Genomic DNA, 11307 nt, shown 5'->3' on the forward strand with positions numbered 1-11307 from the left:
GTGCTCTCCAAACAGTTCTTTACTGATATCTAGAGTAGAAATTTTACAAAACAAGTTAGATATTCCCTTTTGCTGTTCAAATTAGGCCAAGTAATGGAACCTGATAGTTTGATGTGTTGATGTGTTTCAATGGAAACATGGCAAGTATCAGAGCTGCAAACACAAGCCTGCAGTAGCTGCTCTGTCCCTGTGGAGCAGAACACATCGTTTACTACCTGTTTAAACACTGAACGTATTTTGATAGGCAGGGACTGTTTGTCAGGAGAAATAGTCCCCTATAAAACTTAACTGTGGATAAAGTGGAATTGCTGCTGTGAACACAGTGACAGGATTTTAGGCTCATTCAGTAAGAGACCTTTCAGAAATCTAAGATCAGAATTTAAGGTTTTACATTTTCCTTTCTGAGTCCTGACCCCTTCTGTAAGCCCCTCTGCTTGAACACGTGATTCTGAACAGCATCTTCACTTGGATTTTCCAAGGAGAGGTTTGTTGTCGTCCCTCAAAACTGCAAACAGGAAGAACAAATCAGCTGTTGTTTGTTGTTCCTCAAATCTTTGGGAGGCAGGACCCTGGCAGAGATTTCTTCATCTCCTTTATGGCTTAGGTGAGCTATGCAGCAGACACGATTCAATACAGTTTGTCAGCTGTTCCCCATGGCAGGGGTTACTCTGCTTTAGTCATTCTGTAGTATGGTTGTAAGGTTGTTCTGATGCATTTAGAACAATAAACTACACAGTAAAGATAATCTTGTCTAAAGGAAACACAGTAAAATATCCTGTAAGATTAATACAGGAGATGAGAAATCCAATTAGAGCACACAGACTGCCACTTCCATCGTTAACAGGTAAGATTCCCATGATCAAGTCCTGTATATTACATAATAACTATAGGTGGGAGCAGGCCACGTTCGATACATTTGTTCCAGTTCCTGATTATAGAGAGTTCAGGCAACTAAAGCAGTGATGGAGGAAGGCAAAGGTCCCAGATCAGAACAGAACTGGGTATTTGACAGAACACAGGTATTTCTTGACCTGGCAGCCATTTGTCTTGGAGACCCCAAAACAGAGATGAACAGCAATACGTAGGTTTGACACTTTTATTAACAAAGAACCCATGGGGCTCAATTCATTAGTACAAAATACAATCATGTTCCTGTATGTTAAACAGCATTTTTTTTTTATTTTGTCTCTTTTAAACTGTTTCACAGTTATCAAAACAAAGCCCCTGCATATTGAACTTATTATTGTGCAAACAGTAATTATTTTAAGGATCAATTTCTGCACTAAGCCAAGTGTCAGAGAGCAGAATTTAATCTTGTTTTCACCCCTCTTTTGAGGGGCCGTCTGTGCTTCCTAAGAAACACATTCTAGTTGTTTGTCTTTTTTTGCAGCAAACAATCTAAGGCCACAGTTTATCTGCAAATAATAAAAAAACAACTCAAAGATTTTAGGAAGGAAAAAAAAAAGCACATCTTTACCCTTCATGCTCTTGTTTGCTTGACCATGTTTATACCGGGCAGCACACATCACCTATCAGGTATTACAGTCCCAAAAAAGCACCTAATATTCTTTAAGATAGTATTTTGAATTATTAACATGCAAGTTAATACACAGCCACATTACTTGTCAAGTAACTATAATGGTATCTGTTTAAGGAAAATATGCTTGTTCTCTTTCCAGGTGCTGTGAATGAAAATCCCACATGGATTGTGTGGGCATGCCACCACTTCGGTAAAGAGGCATGAGAGCTACATCTTGAGACTTTTCCAAAACATGCACTCCAGTTTTGGTTAAAGCTGCATTTGCTCTAGAAGACAATACAAAAAGTTGCAAACCAAAAGAGTAACTGCAGTTTGAAAACAACAATCGGTCTGTCTTTACATGGATGTACAAGTAACGTGAGGTGAAGTGCTAGAAATCAGACAATGTAGGGAAGTTGTAGTAAGAGATGACTAAAAATATATATCCGTGTATGCCTGTAGAAAAATCCCTGCCTCTTAAATGAAGACAGATTCCATAAAACAATTTTAACTTTTTAAAACTGCAGTTATTGATGAAATGAAAGAAACTCTAATTGCTGTTCTTGTAGTTACCAGAATGTTTCATTCACCAGGCGAAGCACCGGGTTTTGACCCCAAACCCTTCTGTAAGACACATGGAGTAGTTCTAGCAGTTCACAATCCCCCGTAGTTTAAAGACTCAACTGTAAACGTGCGTATGGAGAACGCTGTGTTTCTGCTCCTTTAAGGGATCTGTTGGTGGTGGCTTACTTATTCCAATTAATGCTTGGCAGGAAGCAAACATTCTACTTTAAATGAAGGCAGCAGAAGGGCCAAGTAAAATGCTGTGCCTTCACTCTTAGCAGCAACAAACTCTCACTGTTATAAATGACCTGAGGAAGAAAACATTAAAATATTGCACCAAAACAAAATTAAACAGCACAAACAAACAGGAAACACACAAACAAAAACCAGTATGGATAGCAGATGACCAGTGCAGCCCCTGACAATAGATCTCTAGACAAAAATGCAGGAGTAATGAAAAGCTTTGTGCCATTACCAGAGGATTTTGTTCCCCTGATGTCTGCTTTCACTTCAGTTATAAGCTATGTCTATTCTGGGTATATTTACACCTCTCCCTACGCCTCCTATCTCAAGTCACTAACCACAGAAACCATTTAGGGTCCCTTTTAGAACCTTGAAGTACACTGGAGCTTCAACAAGACTTTTTTTTGGTCTCAAATCTGACCGTAAGTAAATATCCAAAACAGAGGTAGGCTTATAAAGGCTTCTGAATAAATAAGTATTGTCCATTTTGCTAAGTATACCTGCTGCTGGCAAAAGGATTCTCCCTTGCCATGCTTCCCCCTACCATGCTATCCATAGGCTTAAGATGCAGAGAAAGAACTCACAGTAGAAGAGGCTGGAATAATTCCCTTAAGAAATCCCTTGAAAGAAAGCATAGTGCATAAGCTCTTGTCAAAGTTCAATTTTCTTTTACATACTTGTGTCTTTCATTCAGAAAATGGTTGCCTTCATAATATTGCGTAATAGCTATTCTGTCATCCGTGATTCTTTAGAATCATTATGAATGATGAAATAGTACCACTTGGCAGTTGTTAGAAGGGCAGATTCCCATGAAATACAAAGTTAAGGTGGAGTGAAGACTTCATGTTTTAGTAGTGTTCCTTTCTTGGATGCAGGCAGTGCAAAACTGAAGCCCCTTGAACACTGGAATCTTTTGGAAATGTTTCTTACCCCACGTTCTGTTCTCCTACAGAAGTTCTCAACATCGTTACATAAATTCTTCCAAAATGTTCCAAGCAAAATATATATTCTTTTCTCTTCAGCAGATCCTTACATCTCTGCGTACTTTATGTAGTATATCCACTTTTTAGAAAGCATTCCGTTTTTGCAGAGACTTCTCAAGTATCCCAAGCATAGCTGCTCCCACAATATCCTCTGTGCAGACTAATCCAGCAGATTCTCTTTCATCACCAAACATGCTCATACCTCCCTCTCCATTTTCCTTTGCCTTTCTTGTACACAGACTTAAGTTTTGAAAAAGAAAACTGTTTCCGTTTTAGCTGCACTATCAGCTTAAGCAGCAGAAAAATTAAGACATTCATCACAATGGTGCTCATTACAAATCCTCTTCAGAGCATGAACGAAACGGGCTGAATTTCTTCTACATCAGTTGGATGTGGGTCGATCTACAGAGAGAAGAGAGGCAACAATTACTGCCTGCAATTCTTGCATTTCTCTGTGTGTTTTTTTTTTTTGCCATCTGACAATAAAACCACCACCTGCTGTTTATTTTTTTACCTCTGAATAAAGAGGTGGAGGCTGAAACCGGAACTCTTGTATGTAAGCAAAGACAGGACAACACAATTGTTCCTCACAGTCAATTGGTGGTGGATAAGCAGGAACATGTCTGGAGAACTCTTCCTCAGACACTACATCAGCGTAATTTGGTGGTGCTGAAACACAAGAGATGCTACTATCAAATTTCAAACTGTTCACTCCCAGCAAGACAACGTATGTATTACACTATCCAAGACCATTAAGACTGTATTTGTTGAAGATGGTACTATTGCCAAATTCATGTAGGAAGTACAATATACTCAATAAATACTGTAACTACGTTTTTTGCAGGCACAGGTGATTCAGCAGGAACACTACAGCAGCTTTTAGGGCTACTCCAGTGACTAACGTGCTGTATCAAGACATGCAATGATGAACTTTAAGGTGTCTATCCCCAAAGCAGAATTCCCACTGTAAGAAGTTAGTCATTTCAAGATTCAGCTGGGAGTAGTCAGATGGGGTAAAGAGAGACTTAAAAAGGCTGGAGTTAGGGTATCCTCCCCAATCCTTTCAGATCTTGATTTAGATTTATGTGCCTCGCTTCTCATGAGTCATAGTTTAATGGCCTACATCCCTAGTAGTGCCCTTAGACTGGCACTACTGTCCTCCTGCTGCAGACAGTACCATGCTGTATCATAAAGAGCTCGATACGGATTACCTTCAGGGTGTTCTGGCATGGTCAATGCCAGCCAACTCATATCCATGCTGAACTGGCTGGTAATGCTGGAGTTTCTGCTTGAAAATCCAATACATGGAATAGTGCCAATCACCAGAGGCATTTCAATCATCAGTTTCTTAGCACCAGGAATATGGATATACACCTATATGACAACCGCCAAATAAAAGAAAGACATCATGAGATCCCATTGAATTGCTGCTCCTAGGAACTACTCTACTCCCTATACCACAGATTGTTTAAAAATTAGTATTTTTCTCATCCCAGAAATGTTTAGCTAATACTCCTGGCAGTCTTCACTATTTTTCAGCAACTTCCTTCTTTCTGTACCTTGTCTCTAGATGACATTAAAAACATACACAACAGGTTGACAAAAATAATTATGCACTTGACTTCCAGTCCTACCTTCCTATTTCTGAGGGGAATGACTGGAACCCATTCAGCTTGAACTACTTTCCCCTGGTAACCTCCACAGGCCACAAACTAAGGTGCTTCTTCCTCAGAAACATTCTTCCATTTGCTCCATTATTCCTATCTTTCCATTTCAGAATCTCCTCATGATCTTGCAGTCTCTCAAATATACGTTCTACGTTGTTTATTGTTGTTCCCAAATTCAGAATCTAATAGCTGCTCAGTGAATTATTCTGTTCCTAGCTCAGTGCAGTATTCAAGAGTATGTACATTTTTAACAAAAATCCATACTTACAGCTAACGAATATTCTACTCTAATAATACAGCAGTCAAGTATAGAGGGGGATACAGGTGGGATTTTCAGAGTTTTCCCATTCCAGGTGTCTGTACTCCCAGAGGCAATATGGTTTCCTCGGACATTGGCAACCATCTGACGGAAAGTTTTTGTCTTCCCACTGGCCAGGTAAGTTTGTGTTTGGAAAATGGCAGCTTTTGGAACAATCAATCGAGAAGAGCAGTTCTCAATTTCTGCATAGATTGGTATGGCTTCCCCTTAAAGACACAAAAAGTTCAATGAATGATTTGTATTTACCAACTTTCCTCTGGGAGTATCAAAGCATGTTATGCAGCACGTACATCATCTCCCATGTTATGAGAACAATACTTGTTAGTTTCCTTAAGCTGGGGTTGTTTTTTGGGGGTTTTTCTTTTGCTTTGCAGAGTGGTATCCAGGCAGAATTATAGCCACCTACTACATTTTATGTGTAAACAATGGTTCATTTTGAAACATTAACCATAATATGAACAAGCTATAAAAGCTTTATTTCCAAATTACACGCCAATCTTCCTTTCATATAGTACTAACTGAATTCCAAAATGTTGTATTTCTTCAATGTATCCCATGTTACCAAGGTGACAAAGAAGCCACTGAAGCTCATTCCTACGGAAGTGTAAACCTACACAAGCAGGACATAATTGAGGATGTAATCAAGTTTTTAAGTATTTTTTCCTAAATAAAAGCATTTTGTTGTTCTTTACACTCTAATGTAAACAGCTTTTCCATACAAATACTAACAGGACTTTCTTTCAATTTATATTCCCAAGGGGCAAGGCAAGATTATTCTTGTTAAAGCCAGTTCATATAGATCTCAATTTACTACCTACTCAATGGAACTTTTCTTTCAAGTGTTGGCTTCACAGAGATGAAAAAAACCCAAAGTAATAGATGTTTAATATTCACATTTTGAAGGCAACTACTCTTACCATTACAGTATCCCTTCCTCTCAATTTTGGCACTGAGAGACACTGGCCCAGAGGTGAAAAACCAACAGCCAACCATCTTCTCCTGACTTCTTAGAACAGGTGTCTGTAAAATATAGAGTATTTTTCATTTTATGGCATAATGCTTTTAATCACTTGCAATTTGTGGTGTTTTGCACTGTTTTGGTGGCAGCCTTGGAATCCGTTATGACAGGCACTGCCTGCTTCATGTGCTCCACAGCCCTCTCCTGTGCAGTGACCTTGGCCTGCTCTATCCTTGCAGTATCTGGATATGCTGCCTTCATACTCCTCTGACATACACTGTCAAATAAAGAGACTACGTTCTGCTTACAGATCACTGCCAAAATACTTCTGTAAGTTCCCTCCAAAGATTAAAATGTAAGCATATAAAGAAGAAAAAGTCCTGCTCAAAACATCTCTTAGCTATGTTCACATCATGATGAAATGTTAAAATTATCCTAGCATTTTAAATAAAATAGAAATTACTCATTCATATTTAAATGAATAACCATTTAGATCTAGTTGCTATCATGAAAGTGCAAGGTATAATTTCATACTATTTTCATAATATGGGTAGAGATAAAAGAATCCAGCTCATTAGCTTCCATCTTGCCTATTTTCTCATTGCTTAATGCCTGATCTTTCTTATTACTCTACAGTATTTCTAGCGATTATTAGAAACTCAATGCTTTAATGTGGCCAAATCTGTCAGAAGGAAAGAACTGAAAAGATCTCTGAAGCAGCTGCACGCACGCTCTTAATGTTAGAAAACGACATGCAAAATGGAACGATACGTAACATAATGGCCAGAGCATAAATGACAGGCTGGGCATGATTAATACTCTTCTGTAATTACTGTTCCTCAACCTACTATTATTGTAGAGTTTAGGACACTGCAGCCCTGTGAATGTAGTTGCTCTGGTAAGAGTAACTACTTTATGCTTGTGCATTATTATTATTAAGCCTTATTTATGCATCTGAAGCCTGCGTAACTTTTTGGCAAGAGCATCTCTGCCAGCAGGGATGTAATCAATGGTATTAAAAAAAGCCACTCTATTTGCTATTCACACAACCTAAGATCATCTATTTATAGAGAAAAGCTTAGGGAGCTTATATGCTTTCGGAAGTCACAAAATGACACTCCAGAATAACATGGAAATGGTTATGGCTGGATGTGAATGCTTCTTGGAAATTATTTTTTTTGCAGCTGGCTTTATAGGGGGGAGGAGGAGCACAGGACCCTCTTACCAGTAGAGCTGGTGAGCTGATGTCGATATGGCTAATGACCTGAAGCTCTGTCTGTACGCTTTGATCGGGCGCTGCAGGCCTCTCCAGAATTGCTTTCACGTAGTACTGAATACTGCCATACTTCCCAGTAAAAGAGGTCACCAGAGGTCTGAAACGAGCCGTCAGAGCAGCGTTACCGTAGGTTTATAACTCAGTTCCAAACACGAATGCTTCCTGTGTATGTAAACGTTCATCCATTTACAGCTTGTGCTTTCAGGGCCTCAGGGAAACTGAGGCACACAAGGCATGGCTCTGTGGTGGTTGATTAAGACAAACACACAAAGCTGACCTATCGGTCTGATATTAAAACACCCCAAGTCAAACTACATCAAGTTCATGTTCCACAACGAGCAGCGTCCAGCACAATCCCCTTAGGCTGGATTATTTAACTTACTCTTGAGGGAGTTGAAAGCTGAACGGAAATTCGTGTCTTCCATCTAGAAGAATTAAGCTTTCCTCACCTGTAGGATAAGAACGAGTAGTATGTTTTAGTTACTCCATAAATAGAACAACAAAGCAGACACTTTTATAAATTATTTACATATAAAAACACCCAGATGCAAGGGACAAGGAGAAGTTTTTATTGATCCCAGTGGGTTCTGGATTTGAGCCCATGCTTTATTTATTCTGTGATGCGATTTCAATGAAAAAAAAAATCAAGGAAACATGGAGACCTTGAGTTTCAGTTCAGGACTCCAGCCAATTTCTAATCCAAAATGGCTTCTGGAAAGCATAAAGTAAGTTTCTTTTTCCTTCTCATCAGGACAGTAATTAATCTACTGTTTCAATTAACAGTTAAACTAAGTTTTGCGCTAAAATGCTGTAACTTAAGGTCAGCGTTATGAAATACCATTAATTTACGTAATCTCAACATGTTCATAGAGGGCTCACCGGGTAACATTTTTAAGGGCCTAAATGTAATTTTCCTGCAGATAAACCTGAGACACGTTTCGCCCGTACAGAACAAGCTGCCGTTTCCCTTTATCTTTTCGTCACTGCCACAGCGCTGCAGCCTCCGGGTGACACAACACGGAGCCGCCTCCGCTTCCCGGAGCCCTCGCGAACGGAGGCGACGGCTCCCAGCGCTGCTCGGGGACGAGCTCTGCGGGAAACCGGCACAGCGCGCAGGGAACTCGGACCCGCGGACGTTCTTCCAGCCCTGCTCCGCGTTTTCCAGCCGTTTGTACCAATTCCCGAGGAACCGCTCGCTGCAGCTGCTGCAGCCGCGCACACGCGGAGCCGGGGCTGCCCCAGCGCGTCGCTCCCAGCCTGGGAAGGATGTCCCGGGTGCCCGGGCCTCACGCCGCTCCTCAGCATCCCGGTCCGATGCCGACTTCTCCTCCCAGGCGGTTTCAGCCCTCGGCCCTCCCCCGCTCCGGCAAATCCGGCGTGCGCGCCGTCCTGCGGCGGGGCCCCCCGCCAGCCCCGGGGAGCGGGAGAACGCGGCCCCGGCGCCTCTCCCCGCGAAGGAGGTGCCCGCCCCGCCGGTCCCACCCCCGCTGCGGCGGCGGGGCCCTCACACGGCGGCCGGCCGGGGAGCCTGCCCCGCGCCCCCGCCCCGCCACGACCCCCCCGCCCCGCGGCTGCCCCTCACCTTCGGGCGGGTCCCGCAGGAGGCTCTGCCGGATGTCCAGGTAGGGCACCTCCGCCTCCCGCCGCGGCCCCGGGCCCGGCGCCCTCACCGCCGCCCCCCAGGTTCCCGCCCCGGGGACAGCGCCCGCGCTCTCGCTCCAAGCGACGCGGGCCCGGCCCGCCGCCTCCAGGCGCAGCCCGCGGAGCGGCAGCGCGCCCGCCAGCTCCAGCAGCACCTGGCCCGACACCGTGTCCCCGCTGCAGTAGCCGCCGCGCCGGGCCTCGTCCTGCAGCACCAGGGCCAGCGTCCTCACCGCCCCGCCGGCCCCGGGGCCCAGGCCCGGCCCGGCCGCCGCCATCGCTCCCCGGCTGCGGGGGACGCCTGCGGCCGCCGTCGACGATTGCTTTAAAACCCGCCCGTCTCCGCCAGCGCCCGCAGCGGAAAGTCCCGCCTCCGCCCGCTTCTCATTGGCCACCCCTCAGCCTCTCGCCCTACTATTCGTCGCGGGCTGCCCCCGGGCCCCCTCCTCATTGGTTCCTCGGCGGCGCACGCTCTGAGTGCGTCACGCTGCGTGATCACCGCGGAGGAGCCAATCGGGCGCGGGCGGCCGCGCGTGGACAGCGCCCCGATTGGCAGGGCGGCTGCAGGTACCTGGGGAGACGGCCAATGGCGCGGCACAGCTACCACGTGCACAGCCCGTGGATAAACAGGCAGGGACCGGGCGAGGGGCGGGCGGGGAGGCGCGGCCTGAGGCGGAGCGGCGGGACGGGCCGCGGGTTCGCGTCCCGCCGCCGCCGGCTGAGGAGGGTCGGTCCGGGCCCCCTGGGGCGTCCCGGCGCCCGTGCCTGCTGCGGTCGGTGCCGCGCAGCCCGCGGACCCCGCGCTGTGGGAGGGCCTCGGGCTCCTGGTGGGCGCCGGGTCCTGTCACGGCGGCTGAGGGGGAAGGGCCGGGCCGGGCACCGCATCGCGCTCGGTCGCGGCCTCTTCCTGCCGACAGCCGGGCGGGCTGAGAGCGCTCGGGAGGGCAGAAATCAGTGGGGCACCCAGAGGTGCCGTGACCAAAGAGCTCGTTTCTACAAACCCCCTGTGTGTGGGACAGCTGAAATGCACCTGAGCAGTGGGGCATAAACCCCCCCGTGCAAATGTTCTACGGGTAATACTGGGAAGATTTAGCCACTAGCATAAACACAAGGTTTGCTCTTATTTCCAATTTTTAGAAGCACAAGCTTGGGAGAACCCGCAGGATCTATAGGAAGAGGGGAAAATGTGTCTGTTGGTAGATGGGTATGGCCAGATGCGCTGCCCAACAGGTGAGGCTGCCATAGCTCCATATCGCAAATCCAACCAGTAGCCTATCCAACACATGTTGCAGAACAAAATACTTTGCGTATACTGGACCGATATCAAAATGAATTTTGTTCTAGGAAGTGCATTCTGTGATTGCCCGAGTCGGCAGTCGCGCACCTTCCTGAAGGTGTGTACAGTGAGTGATCCGTCAGCATTCCCACTGGTAACCAAGGAGTCATTTCCCGGTCCGAGTCACCTGCCTGCTTGAAGCTTCTGACAGTTGCATCTTCCTGCATTCTTCCATCGCTCTGGAGCACTGGAAAACACTGGCCTGGTGTTTCCCAGCTGACTCAGTTAATTACTGAAATTAGCAAAAAATGTCTCCCAGGCTCAGAGCCTTGACCTTTAAATAATTGACAAGATAACGTCAGGCTTCCTCAGGATCCCTTCATGATATCCTGTCCTGTGAAACACAGGCTCGTATTTAGAGTTACTTCTGAGGTGAAGCACTTGTCCTTCCCAAGAGCGAGGTGGGCCTTTTGAACACCTTTCGTTGGCTGCAAGTCACTGCACACCTCTGAGTTAATCAGTAACTCAGTTAGTCTGGGGAAAAAATAACGTGGTTACAGGTGAGGTGAATTCATAGGCTTTGTTTGGACCCCTGGCCATGGATTCTAAAGAAAATTATGTTGTGACGGTTGAGTGTTTAAAGAGTTTTTGGATTTTCATATCCCTTTGTGGTTTTTGAAATAGCTTTTATAGAAACTGCAAATGTTGTATTACAGTTGGCAATTGTGGTGTATAAAATCATGCCATCTTTGTTGTTTTTTTAGTTCAATTAAACTAATACAGCTTGAATGCCTAGTTTTGCATAAATCTTTTCCTTATATCCAGTTTTTCACATTAGCAAGTGTGAGGTTAGTTTTGTAG

General features: G+C 45.1%; 1 protein-coding gene across 3 annotated transcripts; it reads right to left on the reverse strand.

Annotated features, from left to right (window-relative positions):
- Positions 1-1157: 1157 nt before the first annotated feature.
- ARRDC4 (arrestin domain containing 4) lies at positions 1158-9448 on the reverse strand. 3 transcript variants are annotated; one of them, XR_015222531.1, is made up of 9 exons: positions 9112-9448; positions 7912-7978; positions 7479-7626; positions 6213-6315; positions 5245-5501; positions 4521-4683; positions 3824-3978; positions 3004-3711; positions 1158-2391 (listed from the first exon to the last, which is right to left on the reverse strand). XR_015222531.1 is itself a non-coding variant. In XM_086620011.1 (8 exons), the coding sequence occupies exons 1-8, from the start codon at positions 9446-9448 to the stop codon at positions 3655-3657; spliced, it is 1287 nt and encodes a 428-aa protein (XP_086476137.1). In that variant the 3' UTR covers positions 1158-3654. The 3 variants fall into 3 exon arrangements, 1 of the variants encoding a protein (XP_086476137.1); XR_015222532.1 differs by having other exon boundaries at positions 2378-2391; positions 3105-3711; XM_086620011.1 differs by having other exon boundaries at positions 1158-3711.
- Positions 9449-11307: the final 1859 nt, after the last annotated feature.

This window comes from Tauraco erythrolophus, chromosome 14, assembly GCF_009769465.1.
Source record: "Tauraco erythrolophus isolate bTauEry1 chromosome 14, bTauEry1.pri, whole genome shotgun sequence".
In the NCBI taxonomy this organism is placed as follows: domain Eukaryota; kingdom Metazoa; phylum Chordata; class Aves; order Musophagiformes; family Musophagidae; genus Tauraco; species Tauraco erythrolophus.